This window comes from Euprymna scolopes, chromosome 2 (genome assembly GCF_053919585.1).
Source record: "Euprymna scolopes isolate OS-2025 chromosome 2, ASM5391958v1, whole genome shotgun sequence".
Lineage (NCBI taxonomy): Eukaryota > Metazoa > Mollusca > Cephalopoda > Sepiida > Sepiolidae > Euprymna > Euprymna scolopes.
This window is the reverse complement of record NC_136483.1, coordinates 79993632-80008838: the sequence shown is the minus strand read 5'-3', so window position 1 is coordinate 80008838 and position 15207 is coordinate 79993632. Positions and strand designations below refer to the sequence as shown.

The 15207-nt window shown below is 41.1% G+C and overlaps 1 protein-coding gene across 7 annotated transcripts in view; it reads left to right on the top strand.

Moving 5' to 3' along the window:
* Positions 1 to 15207, top strand: part of LOC145293051 (uncharacterized) — a 194114-nt gene that overhangs the window by 84732 nt on the left and 94175 nt on the right. For all 7 annotated transcript variants that reach the window (XM_080139389.1, XM_080139371.1, XM_080139400.1 and 4 more), the window contains one exon: positions 8370 to 8417. In XM_080139389.1, the coding sequence (XP_079995515.1) occupies positions 8370 to 8417 (48 nt within the window). The remainder of the gene's footprint in view (positions 1 to 8369; positions 8418 to 15207) is intronic.

Genomic DNA, 15207 nt, shown 5'->3' with positions numbered 1-15207 from the left:
ACAATCGTCTCAAACGAACCCAAAATAAGAGAAAACGCTGGTTACTCTTGCAGATCCAAGAAAAATTGCCCACTAGATGGTAACTGCAAAGTAAACTCCCTTGTATATTAGACGACGATTACAGGTTCATAATATGCATAGGCATGACCTAAGGTACGTTCAAACAAAGATTTTATGTGCACGGAAGCTCGTTTAGAACAAAAACAAGAATTAAAACAGCTTTAGTAGCTCAAATGTGGGAAGTAAAGTACGAAGGAACACCTTACACTATAAAATGGCAGGAAAGAGAAAGGTCATCGTACTCCCCAGCCTCGGTGCAGTGCTCCTTTTGCAACGCGGAAAGGCATTATATTATTAAGACTATAAATTATCCGAGAAAGAATTGTTTAAACAAAAGAAGTGAATGACTCAAGGAATGCATATACAGAATACAAGGACTCTTAACAAACAAGCCACATACAGAGATTATATAATAAACTTGTAAAGAAAATGTAGGATGCAATCCTTACAACACAAGCAGAAATCAGAATAGAAAGCAATAATATTGAGGATATATAGAGTTTGTAAGTTTCATAAAACATTTAAGTTAAAGTGTCACATTTTTAGTGTAACTCAGGCTCTTATTTCATCCCGCTAGAATAAAATTGATAGTTGATCAACTTTATACTTCCAAAGTAAAATTTATATTCATATATGTTATAATAAATTTAAAACTTATATTTGTAAAGAAAATTTATATTAAAAAAACTCCTTAGTATAGTAATTTTAAAAAATTTTTGGTAAAAGAAATATATAAAACTAATATTAAAAAAAGGATCATTACTAAATAAGATGAAAATTATAAAATTAACTCCATTAGTAAATTTACAAAGTGACCTCACGTTTAACTGAAAGTCAAACATACGGTTTACAATTGAAAACAAACAACAGCGTCACATCCGAGAAATACAATTTGATGTGTATGAATAAAAATTAATATAATTCTTTTAAATTAATTTTCAAAGGGGCTATAACATTTATTTATTTTATATTTTTATTTTAAAATACAGAAGTTGATACAAAACGGATGAATAATATTTACGTTGGCAAATTTCAGAAGAATAAATTAAATGCAGATAATTTTCATTATATATACATACATACATATATATATATATATATATATATATATATATATATATATATATATATATATATATATAAATGCGTCAATCGCTTTATTGCAGATTAGTAAAATATCAATATTTCACTAAATATACGTCACAACAAAATGAAAATTATATCATCAAAAGACTCCTTTTTTTTACACGGTGGTCACCACTTATCAAGGCCCGGAAGCCACTTACGGATAAGGGTTATTGCAAGTACAGTACGTTAGTGTGAAGATTTAATGAAGTGTTTACTTAAGGGGGCGGTTCATTAGGAATTTGTTTACGTTAGACTTGAAGGCATCCAGGTTGTAGTCAGGTGGGAAGCAGGCAGACGGAACAGAGTTCCACAGGCGTGCAGTTCTAAGAAAGAAGCTTTGTTCATGGAATCTACGTTTGTATTTAAGCACAGATAAAGAGTGAGGAAAATTTTTGACAGTGGATTCAGCTAGACGGGTGTTTTTCATGAAAGATTGGCGAACGGGGACCAGAGATTGGAGTTCAGACGAGCACCCGCCATGGTAATAACGATAAAACAAAGATAGGCTCGCAACGTCTCTTCTGTGGGAGAGAGGTTGCAGGGAAGAGAAAAGGGCATCCCCACTAAGCCACGAAGTCTATTTTGTACTCTGCCAAGGCAGGATAGGCTGTTTTTAGCAGCTCCTGCCCAGATATGGAAGCAGTATTCCATCCTTGGACGTACTTGGCTTTTATATAGATAGAGAATTGCATCAGTAGTGAGATATCTTCTGGAGCGGTAGAAGGATCCCACCATCTTTCCAGCGACCTTGGCAACAGACTTGATGTACGTGTTCCATTTCAGATCAGGAGTAAAGGACAAACCCAGAAGCTTGTCAAAACATGGGGCTTCTCCTAGACGAGAGCCATCCATTTCAATTGATGCCAGATGGGGATCAGAGCGTTGATGATGTAAAGATAGCAGTTTGGTTTTAGATGCATTAAAGGTAACAAGCCACGTCTTCCCCCACTGAACCATGCGCTCGAGATCAGAGGAGAGAGAATCAGAGAGAGCTTTGTCATTTACAGCCTTTGATGTGTTGCTGTAGATGGTTGTGTCATCAGCATAGATGCCAACGAATTATTTAAGTATGTGTTTAGGGAGATCATTGATGTAGATCAGGAAGAGAGTTGGGCCTAGGATTGACCCTTGAGGGACTCCAGCATTAATACTGCAGGCCTCTGATTTTTGTCCATCGACCACTACTCTTATGAGCCTATCGGAGAGAAATGATTTAATGATTGAGAAAACATTTCCAGTTATACCGTAGCTGGAAATCTTGTGAAGTAGGCCCTTATGCCATACCTTGTCGAAGGCCTTTGATATGTCAAGAGCAATTGCCCTTGAAAGGAAGCTTTTGTCAAGAGATTCACTAATCCTATGAGATATAACCGTTAGCACATCTGCGGTAGATCTTGCAGAACAGAAATCATATTGTGTGTCACTAAGAAGGTTATTTCTGCTGAGGTGGTTGACTATTTCTCTATTTAAGATGGATTCCAGCAACTTACTCATAACACACAGGAGACTTATTGGTCTGTACTGAGAGGGAGATGACTTATCACCTGAATTCTTAAATACAGGGCATACTGATGAGGTTTTCCAGGGGGTCGGAAAGCACTTCTCCTTAAACAATTTCGTAAGTATGGGAGCAAGTTCTGGTTGAAGCTTTTTTAACACTATAATTGGGATGTCGTCAGGGCCAGTAGCTTTACTGGAATCAAGGTTCTTGATTAGCTTGGCGACCTCATGCACAGATATTTGTATGTTACCTAGCGTGGTCTGTGTTATGGGAAGAAATATGGGGAGTTGATAGCCTTCGTGGCATAGGGTAGAATTAGCTGCAAAGTTCTTGGCAAATAGTTTTACCTTATCTGATGCTGACGAGATGACCTCTGGTACATTGATAATGGTTGGGATAGAACGCACACTTCTGTTCAAGATCCTATTTGTTATTTGCCAAAACTGGTGGGAATCAAGCCGCTGCTCAGCTACTTTGGATTTAACAGACTGGACATATAGCTCTCTTGCATTTTTTTATTACTCTTTTACAGTGGTTGCTGGCGTTCCTGAAAGCAGCTTTAGTCTCAGTGCATCTATTACGTTGGTAGTTATGGAAAAAGTGATTTCTGGGCGCGATATCAGCAGCACATTCTGGGGAGAACCATGACTGGCTGTTAGGTTTTTGTTGGAATTTTTTGGATGGTATGAATCGGTCTATGCCTATTCGGTTAGATCTGATACTATAGAGGACACATCCTTTTCAAACATGGAATGCAGAGGTAGATCAGATATGAATGTACAAAAGCTACCCCAGTCAGCCATAGAGTATCGGTATACAGTACGGTGGAGGGGTACGTCTGGGGACTTATTACATTTCATTTTTATCTTAACTGATACGACGGAGGATCCTAGAGGAGAATGAACGGAACATGAACATAGCTCAGGGGAAGTTGAGAGAAAAAGGTCTAATTATAGTACTCAAAAAACTTCAACCTGAATTAGCGCCCATACTTACAAAACTGTTTAAACGTTGTCTTAAGGAGAATAGTTTCCCATCTCCCTGGAAAATCTCATCAGTATGCCCTGTATTTAAGAATTCAGGTGATCGCTCATCCCCCGCTCAGTACAGGCCAATAAGTCTCCTGTGCGTCATGAATAAGTTGCTAGAATCTGTGTTAAATACAGAAGTAATCAAACATCTCAACAAAAATAACCTTCTTAGTGACGCTCAATATGGTTTCCGTTCTGCTAGATCTACAGCAGATGTCCTTACAGTTATATCGCATAGGATTAGCAAATCTCTCGACGGTGGCAATCTTTCTAGGGCAATTGCTCTTGACATATCTAAAGCCTTTGATAGGGTATGGCATAAAGGTTTACTTCATAAGATCGCTAGCTATGGTATAGCTGGAAAAGTCTTCTCAATTATTTAATCATTTCTTTCTGATAGGTTCATAAGAGTAGTAGTTGAGGGGCAAAAATCAGAAGCTCACAGTATTAATGCCGGTGTCCCTCAGGGATCCATCCTGGGCCCAACTCTTTTCCTGATCTACATTAATGATCTTCCAAATCATATCCTTACATCATTTGTAGACATTTATGCTGACGACACTACCATTTATGGTAGCACATCTAAGACAGTAAACGACCAAGTTCTCTCCAATTCTCTCTCCTCTGATCTTGAGCACGTAGTACAATGGGGAAAGGAGTGGCTGGTTACTTTTAATGCATCTAAAACCAAGCTTCTCTCTTTACATCATCAACATTCTAATTCACATTTGTCATCAATTGAAATGAATGGCTCTCGTCTTCAGGAGGCCTCAAGTTTTGACAAGCTTCTGGGCTTGACCATTACTCCTGATCTTAAATGGAACACGTATATCAAATCTGTTGCCAAGGCCGCTGGAAAAATGGTGGGATCTTTCTATCGATCCAGTAGATATCTCACTGCTGATGCTATTCTCTACCTATATAAGAGCCAGGTACGTCCAAGGATGGAATACTGTTGCCACATCTGGGCAGGAGCTGCTAGAAAGGACTTGTCCTGCCTTGATAGAGTTCAAAATAGACTTCGTAGCCTCGTAGGAGATGTCCTTTTCTCCTCCTTGCAACCTCTATCTCACAGAAGAGATGTTGCGAGTTTGTCTCTGATGTATCGTTATTTTCATGGAAAGTGTTCAACTGAGCTTCAATCTATGGTCCCCCCTCGCCAAACTTTCACAAGAAACACTCGTCTAGCTGTAAACACTATCAATAATTTCCCCCACTCTTTATCTGTGCCTAAACCTAAACGTAGATTCCATGAACAAAGCTTCTTTCTTAGAACTGCACGCCTGTGGAATTGTCTTCCGTTTTCCTGCTTTCCGGCTGACTACAATATGGTTGTGTTCAAGTCTAAAGTAAATAAGTTCTTGATGAGCCGTTCCATATAAGTTATCAAATTTACCAAATTTTCATTACTAATGATTACTATATTGACCAATTTCTACTGTACACTCTTTAACCCTTATCCTTGAGTGGCCTCTGGGCCTTGATAATGTGGTGACGCCTTTGTAAAAAAAAAAAAAAAAAAAAAAAAAAAAGGAGTCTTGCATATTGACCGGTAATATCGGGCACACAGGTGGGTTCGCGAACAATCTGGGTGAGGTCATAAGCAATGGCAAAATCATGACAAACCCTCCCCTCATCGTCTGTCTTATTTGAGTGGGTCAGCCATTTCACGTTATGGACGTTGAAGTCATCACAGATTTGGATGTTAGCCGAGGGATGTGCAGACAGGATCTGGCCTATTTTCTCAGATATGCTCTTAAAGATAGTAACTCCGCTGTTATGGGGCCGATAGAGGGCAAATATAAATCCAGTGGTTTAAGCAAGTGCAACCCAGAAGCACATATAAGGTAAATTAGGGTCTTCTCTGGAGATATCCCTTCCACATGGAAAGCCATCTTTAATATAGGCACATATTCCATGCCCATGGCGATCTTGGGGGTCAGATTAGATGTTAAGTTAGGGTATCCTTTAATTACGAATTCGTCTAGGGAAGTGGTTGGCCCTATGCCAGTTTCACTTAGAAAGAATATGTCCGGTTTCGTCTCCTGTAATTGTGTTTCAACCTCTGAAAGGTTGGAACGTAGACCCCTGATGTTGGAGAAGGAGACATGGTAGTAGCGGTCTACGTTGGAAGATGGGGTTCTATGTTTATTCGAGTTTTTTTTTCTGGAGATATTTCATGTTGAGGTTTTGGGATTTGTAAAACAGGTCCGCATACTTGGTTAGAGCAGGAGAGAGAGGGAAAGTAAGAGAGAAAAAGACAGGAATTTTTTTGTAGCAAATGAAAAGGTAAAGCCGTAACAATTATCCACTAGTATGGCATCGGGTGGCCCCACCGGAGACTACTGCATGGTCCAGAATCCATTCACCAAATGTCAATACAGCAGTCCCAGTACTTTGCGCCTGCTGATAGGACAGCCTCCTTAGTTGGTAATCCAAGGTTCGGGTCCCTGACTATCAGGCAGATAACGTCAGCCCAGACGAAACGTTTACCTCCAGCATCCTTACTAGTGACATGGCCACAAGGATAGACATAGAGACAGAAAAATTTCCGACATCTCAAACTACTGTTCACCAAGTACAACCGACCTTTAAAGCAGCTTTTTCTTCACCCTTTGTCAGAAAAATCACTCATTTGAATGAGGACTGAGGGACAAAAAAGGAGAAGCGAGAATTACTGGAGCTGCCGATAACACATCCACTGTATTATCTACTCTCCATTAAAAAAAAATTAATAAATAAACGGGGGGAGGGGGAATGGGTACAAGGGACTTATTAATATCTACTTAGTAAAATCCGGTGCTCAATTATCAATTCAGGACGCTTTTGATGATAATCTCCCCTCCCATATTAATGGGTGGATGTTTTTGGCGTTATATATCTCGAGTTTGAATCATTCGAGCTTCACCTCATAATTAAAATCCAATAATGAACTTTTATCAATTTGTGAAGTCGGCTTAATATTAATTTACATTTGAGTTTAGATAATTATTCAAGGTTTTAATTTGGGAGGTTCGTTTTCATAGGTGACTTTTTCTTTGCTATTTGCCGTGTTTTTCTAAGTCGTTACGTTCAAATGTGTAAAAAAAAATTTAAATAAATCTAACTTCATCTACTGTAATAGAGAAAACGTTAGTTATTTCCAAAACTTTTATTCAAATTCATGCGATATTCACAAAGTTATGACACTTTATTGTTTATCGTTGAATTACCACTGTCCATCGTTTTATTGTAGGTCTCTTAAAATGTTCTTTTAGGGCAAAAATACAATGCTTTATCATGCGAACTTTATTTTTTTTTATTATATTTTTCTGTCAAAGAATAATGGGAAAAACATATGCTAGATTCTAAGCCTTAAATAAATTAATTATTTATCGACATATCCACCATTTTTTAAATAACTTAAAACAACATTTTGTTCCCCGAGGAAGTCAATTGCTTGATATCAAAAAGGAGTTATGGCTCTAGTAATATCAACTATGTTCGCCACAAGGCATCCTTTGAAGTTAATTGCTCTCCTCCCTTTTGTAAAGTGCTCCTCCTCCTCCTCCTCTGTTTAATATTGAGAGAGATATTCAATGGGGTTAAGGTCTGGAGAACATGGTGTTCAGGTCATCCTCCTCCTCCTCCTCCTCCTCCTCCTCTGTTTAATATTGAGAGAGATATTCAATGGGGTTAAGGTCTGGAGAACACGGTGTTCAGGTCATGAGAGTTTCTCTAAAGAAGACCATAGATTCAAGAAAGGCTGCAGTCGCCATAGCAGAATGGGATGTTGTATTGTCATGCATAAAAATCATCTGAAAGCGACGTGACAATGGTATGTCATCTAGCCATTGTTACAAATGTTTATCCAAAAAGGCCGTGTACGCATTGGTGGTAAGTTTTACACCATCTAGAAGTCGGAATGGTCCAACCAACTTATCCCTAATGATTCCCGCCCAAAACAGGATGACTCCACCCCTCGTTGGCGATGAACTCTGTAAGTGGTTGGAGTTCTGTTCGAGTTCCAAACTTTGGTCTATCCATCCGTACCCTCAAGAGTAGCATGGGTCTCATCTCTAAATAGGACACGTTGGAAATCCATTTTCATGTAATTCTGTGCATAAGCATTTCGTTTTTCCCTACTTTGTTGGTTCAATGGAATAGTTTTGATGTTCCTTGCCATCTCATTCAACATATTACATCAGGCCTGTCTGGATCTTGGAGCGATTCCAGCTCTTGCAAAAATGGAAGCACTGGTGCTGTTTGGGTTTCGGTTGACTTCCCTACGAATTTTCCGAATATCACGATGTGAAAGGTTTCTCCTGGTGCCCTTATTCTTTCTGTGTCCCTTTCTAGCTCCATAGCAAAATCTTTAATGAACAATACTTCTACGAGGCCAGCAACAATCCTTTCCTTTTCGATAACCGTTAGTCGCCCCTTTTTGGCATTTTAAAAGACCCGCAATAAAGTGATGGACAGCATAAATTACTTGATAATAAAAAAAATGTCATAACTTCGTGAATATCGCATGTGTGTGTGTGTGTGTGTGTGTGTGTGTGTGTGTGTGTGTGTGTGTGTGTGTGTGTGTGTGTGTGTGTGTGTGTGTGTGTGGTTTTTGCGCTGTTTTCAAATATATAATAATCATATTTTGTTTCTTCTCGTTTCAGGAGGGGAATCTATCCATATTCCGATTCGACATCAAGTCATCTCATGTGGTAAGCATTTTTGAAAAGAAACTTTTAATAAATAATATATATATATATATATATATATATATATATATATATATATATATATATATATATATAGAGAGAGAGAGAGAGAGAGAGAGATATGATGGACTCTCGTCGATTTCGACGTATGAGTTTCCGCCACAACTAAGTTGCTCGGAAATCCACATAGATAATTTGTTAATAGTGGTGAAGGCTTTGTGTAACACCAACCACACTTTTTGATATTGCTGTCAACCTTTGTCGGTGCAGATGACTGCCACAGAACAGAGTATACAATAGATCGTTTCTACATGCAAACACAAAAGATTTTTTTAATACAGCTAACTTAAAACAACATAGATTATCTTTAAACATTTAGCATTTGTAAAAATATAACATACATCATTCATTACTTTTTAACCAAAAATTAAATTATAGGTCATATTGAGATATTTCTTTTAAATATGGTGAGAATATGCCAATTAACTTATATACTAATATATTCCTATTTTCATATTATGTAGTAACTCACCATGCACGCATTTACATATTATAATTTAAATCCCAACACGCAATTTTCACTTCTAGGTATTAGCGTGAATACTATATCAAAATTGTTTTAACATTGTTTGGTTAATACTTTTATGAAGCTAAAGTTTCATACTCTTAAGTAGCTCACGTATTCCCCTTTGGAAAATATTTTCCCACTTTACATATTTGAAAGTAAACTCATAATACTCGAAAATGTGTCATCTTTGGTACTGGTTGGCAATCCTGTTTTCGTAGGCTTTTTTATACAGATAATTATCCTTATTTCATGGTTATTATTGTTATAATTATTATCATTATCATTATTGTTATTATTATGCTAATATTATTTTATTTTAATACTATAATAACAATTATTATTATTATTATTATTATTATTATTATTATTATTATTATTATTATTATTATTATTATTATCACAACTTAATCTAATATGCCTTGTTAGTATATGCAATATTTTCACAGATCCATCTAACTTCAAATTTTCGATTAAATATTATCATTAAAATGCTATTAGTAATACTTATAAAAGTTCGGAGTTTAACCTTCTATTCTAGACATATAAATTTCAGGTTAAATAGCATTTAAGCGGGAAATATACAGCGTTTTCCTTTCTTTCGTAATGACATTTCATTTCTTTTCTTTTCTTTATAACATTACTTGATTTTCTTTTTATTCTTTTCTTTTTCTTCTTTTCCTACCTCTGTCTTGAAACCTTGACCTATATTTTGAATCCTGTCAAAGTCTGTCTGGACTTCCATAAGTTTCGTTGCTATATCTCTCTTTTTTTCCATTTTTCTTTTTCTTCCTTCTTTTGTTTCTATATCTCCCTTTTTGTTTTTCTTTTTCTTTTCTTCTTTTTCTTCATTCCTTCAAACTTAATTCTCCCACTACCACCTTTTCCCTTAACGTCAAAATTTAGAATAAGGATTCAATTGGATACCGTTTAGTCATAGTAAGTTTAAATCATTTTCACTTGTGCTGGTTTATAAATACAAGTAGCCCCGTTGCATCCAGGTGGGTGAAAGAAAAGCGAATAAGTACAGTGTATTTACACATTTTTTATTTACATGAAAGAAACAACAGTGGAAACAACAACAGCAGGGAAGTTTTCAACACGAAAGTATTTCTACTGTCTCATCGCTCATTAGGACTGAGATTTCTTTCAGTCTTAGGTTGTATCTCCTTGAGTACTCTCCAGTGGGTCGTTTTCTTTCATCCTGCACCAGATTTAATTGTTGTGGATTCTCTTGGCGGAGGATCTGACAAGTCATGGGCATAAGAGTTCCAGTCTCTCAGATGCTGCTGAAAAATATCAATGGGGTTCTGAAGAATCTGCTTTTCATGGACAGTAGTTGATGCTGGTAGAAGTGTAAGCCATTTTGAGTTTCAGAACAGTTTCAGATGGTTCGCTGTTACACACAAGTCCTGGGAGGTGACTTGTTTGTAGTAGACAGTTCCACAGAACAAAATATTCTTACCGTGTCGAGACGGAAAAAAACATGTGAAATTGCTCCAGAAAAGGTTTAATATTTATGAAGTAATTATGATTTCTGATTGGTTGGTAGCAGAACGTGAATTAATTTGATTCGTCAGTTCTTAGCATCATCGTTTATAAATAGAATCGTCCGACTGTGTGGGATCATACCCCATTAATACAACCAAAATATTGCAACAGGTTACAGTAGCTAGCCTGACTTCATTCTCTTTTTTAGCATGATCAGGGTCCATGACATAAAGCTGGGCAAACTCGGGTTCTTGTCCTACATCTGGCTGCAGTCCCCCCATCAGTATCGATACCTTTCCTTGTATGGTAACTGTTGGTTGCCATCCATGGTGTCCAGGTGGTCCTGGTGGGTGATCGACTTTGAGACAGGCCATTGTTAGGGAATTGTTTATCTACCTAGTGTACTTGGGGAAGCATGCAGAATGGGGATGATTTCCTTCCCAAAGCTGTTTAAATAGATCAGGATTATCAGGGCATATGGGTGGGGCAACCTTTTCGTTCTTACAACACGTGCCTCTTGCTTCATTTTTCCATTTAATTGCATGTCAAATTGGGCAGACTGTGGCAAATGGGAAGGCTGCGCCGTCTTCAGTAATGGAGTAGGAAACCAATTGGTCTCCAGAGAAGATTTTTTTCAGCGGCGTGTGCTTTATTGTAAGCAAGGCATAGTTGTTTTCTCTGGTGCTCTTGCTGATCAGCTGTCTGTCTTTCGTCCTGATCACACCATAAATTCCTGGTGGGTAGTGACTACCCTCGCCTCGCATCAGCTGTGGCCTCCCGATTCTCTTGCAGTCTTTTATCCCTGGTGTGTGGTGCCTCCTGTCGCCTCGCATCAGCTGTGTACTCCCGATTTCTTTTATGCCTTTCATCCCTGGTGTGTAGTGCCTCCTGTCGCCTCGCATCAGCTGTGTACTCCCGATTTCTTTTATGCCTTTCATCCCTGGTGTGTAGTGCCTCCTGTCGCCTCGCATCAGCTGTGTACTCCCGATTTCTTTTATGCCTTTCATCCCTGGTGTGTAGTGCCTCCTGTCGCCTCGCATCAGCTGTGTACTCCCGATTTCTTTTATGCCTTTCATCCCTGGTGTGTAGTGCCTCCTGTCGCCTCGCATCAGCTGTGTACTCCCGATTTCTTTTATGCCTTTCATCCCTGGTGTGTAGTGCCTCCTGTCGCCTCGCATCAGCTGTGTACTCCCGATTTCTTTTATGCCTTTCATCCCTGGTGTGTAGTGCCTCCTGTCGCCTCGCATCAGCTGTGTACTCCCGATTTCTTTTATGCCTTTCATCCCTGGTGTGTAGTGACTCTTGTCGCCTCGCATCAGCTGTGTACTCCCGATTTCTTTTATGTCTTTCATCCCTAGTGTGTAGTGCCTCCTGTCACCTCGCATCAGCTGTGTACTCCCGATTTCTTTTATGCCTTTCATCCCTGGTGTGTAGTGCCTCCTGTCGCCTCGCATCAGCTGTGTACTCCCGATTTCTTTTATGCCTTTTATCCCTGGTGTGTAGTGCCTCCTGTCGCCTCGCATCAGCTGTGTACTCCCGATTTCTTTTATGACTTTCATCCCTGGTGTGTAGTGCCTCCTGTCGCCTCGCATCAGCTGTGTACTCCCGATTTCTTTTATGCCTTTCATCCCTGGTGTGTAGTGCCTCCTGTCGCCTCGCATCAGCTGTGTACTCCCGATTTCTTTTATGCCTTTCATCCCTGGTGTGTAGTGCCTCCTGTCCCCTCGCATCAGCTGTGTACTCCCGATTTCTTTTATGTCTTTCATCCCTGGTGTGTAGAGCCTCCTGTCGCCTCGCATCAGCTGTGTACTCCCGATTTCTTTTATGCCTTTCATCCCTGGTGTGTAGTGCCTCCTGTCGCCTCGCATCAGCTGTGTACTCCCGATTTCTTTTATGTCTTTCATCCCTGGTGTGTAGTGCCTCCTGTCGCCTCGCATAAGCTGTGTACTCCCGATTTCTTTTATGTCTTTCATCCCTGGTGTGTAGTGCCTCCTGTCGCCTCGCATCAGCTGTGTACTCCCGATTTCTTTTATGTCTTTCATCCCTGGTGTGTAGTGACTCTTGTCGCCTCGCATCAGCTGTGTACTCCCGATTTCTTTTATGTCTTTCATCCCTGGTGTGTAGTGCCTCCTGTCGCCTCGCATCAGCTGTGTACTCCCGATTTCTTTTGTGCCTTTCATCCCTGGTGTGTAGTGCCTCCTGTCGCCTCGCATCAGCGGTGGACTCCCGATTTCTTTAATGTCTTTCATCCCTGGTGTGTAGTGCCTCCTGTCGCCTCGCATCAGCTGTGTACTCCCGATTTCTTTTATGTCTTTCATCCCTGGTGTATTGTGTCTCCTGTCGCCTCGCATCAGCTGTGTACTCCCGATTTCTTTTATGCCTTTCATCCCTGGTGTGTAGTGCCTCCTGTCGCCTCGCATCAGCTGTGTACTCCCGATTTCTTTTATGCCTTTCATCCCTGGTGTGTAGTGCGTCCTGTCGCCTCGCATCAGCTGTGTACTCCCGATTTCTTTTATGTCTTTCATCCCTGGTGTGTAGTGCCTCCTGTCGCCTCGCATCAGCTGTGTACTCCCGATTTCTTTTATGCCTTTCATCCCTGGTGTGTAGTGACTCTTGTCACCTCGCATCAGCTGTGTACTCCCGATTTCTTTTATGCCTTTCATCCCTGGTGTGTAGTGCCTCCTGTCGCCTCGCATCAGCTGTGTACTCCCGATTTCTTTTATGCCTTTCATCCCTGGTGTGTAGTGCCTCCTGTCGCCTCGCATCAGCTGTGTACTCCCGATTTCTTTTATGCCTTTCATCCCTGGTGTGTAGTGCCTCCTGTCGCCTCGCATCAGCTGTGTACTCCCGATTTCTTTTATGCCTTTCATCCCTGGTGTGTAGTGCCTCCTGTCGCCTCGCATCAGCTGTGTACTCCCGATTTCTTTTATGTCTTTCATCCCTGGTGTGTAGTGCCTCCTGTCGCCTCGCATCAGCTGTGTACTCCCGATTTCTTTTATGCGTTTCATCCCTGGTGTGTAGTGCCTCCTGTCGCCTCGCATCAGCTGTGTACTCCCGATTTCTTTTATGCCTTTCATCCCTGGTGTGTAGTGCCTCCTGTCGCCTCGCATCAGCTGTGTACTCCCGATTTCTTTTATGCCTTTCATCCCTGGTGTGTAGTGCCTCCTGTCGCCTCGCATCAGCTGTGTACTCCCGATTTCTTTTATGTCTTTCATCCCTGGTGTGTAGTGCCTCCTGTCGCCTCGCATCAGCTGTGTACTCCCGATTTCTTTTATGCCTTTTATCCCTGGTGTGTAGTGCCTCCTGTCGCCTCGAATCAGCTGTGTACTCCCGATTTCTTTTATGACTTTCATCCCTGGTGTGTAGTGCCTCCTGTCGCCTCGCATCAGCTGTGTACTCCCGATTTCTTTTATGCCTTTCATCCCTGGTGTGTAGTGCCTCCTGTCGCCTCGCATCAGCTGTGTACTCCCGATTTCTTTTATGCCTTTCATACCTGGTGTGTAGTGCCTCCTGTTCCCTCGCATCAGCTGTGTACTCCCGATTTCTTTTATGTCTTTCATCCCTGGTGTGTAGAGCCTCCTGTCGCCTCGCATCAGCTGTGTACTCCCGATTTCTTTTATGCCTTTCATCCCTGGTGTGTAGTGCCTCCTGTCGCCTCGCATCAGCTGTGTACTCCCGATTTCTTTTATGTCTTTCATCCCTGGTGTGTAGTGCCTCCTGTCGCCTCGCATCAGCTGTGTACTCCCGATTTCTTTTATGTCTTTCATCCCTGGTGTGTAGTGCCTCCTGTCGCCTCGCATAAGCTGTGTACTCCCGATTTCTTTTATGTCTTTCATCCCTGGTGTGTAGTGCCTCCTGTCGCCTCGCATCAGCTGTGTACTCCCGATTTCTTTTATGTCTTTCATCCCTGGTGTGTAGTGACTCTTGTCGCCTCGCATCAGCTGTGTACTCCCGATTTCTTTTATGTCTTTCATCCCTGGTGTGTAGTGCCTCCTGTCGCCTCGCATCAGCTGTGTACTCCCGATTTCTTTTGTGTCTTTCATCCCTGGTGTGTAGTGCCTCCTGTCGCCTCGCATCAGCTGTGTACTCTCGATTTCTTTAATGTCTTTCATCCCTGGTGTGTAGTGCCTCCTGTCGCCTCGCATCAGCTGTGTACTCCCGATTTCTTTTATGTCTTTCATCCCTGGTGTGTAGTGCCTCCTGTCGCCTCGCATCAGCTGTGTACTCCCGATTTCTTTTATGCCTTTCATCCCTGGTGTGTAGTGCGTCCTGTCGCCTCGCATCAGCTGTGTACTCCCGATTTCTTTTATGTCTTTCATCCCTGGTGTGTAGTGCCTCCTGTCGCCTCGCATCAGCTGTGTACTCCCGATTTCTTTTATGCCTTTCATCCCTGGTGTGTAGTGACTCTTGTCACCTCGCATCAGCTGTGTACTCCCGATTTCTTTTATGCCTTTTATCCCTGGTGTGTAGTGCCGCCTGTCGCCTCGCATCAGCTGTGTACTCCCGATTTCTTTTATGCCTTTCATCCCTGGTGTGTAGTGCCTCCTGTCGCCTCGCATCAGCTGTGTACTCCCGATTTCTTTTATGCCTTTCATCCCTGGTGTGTAGTGCCTCCTGTCGCCTCGCATCAGCTGTGTACTCCCGATTTCTTTTATGCCTTTCATCCCTGGTGTGTAGTGCCTCCTGTCGCCTCGCATCAGCTGTGTACTCCCGATTTCTTTTATGTCTTTCATCCCT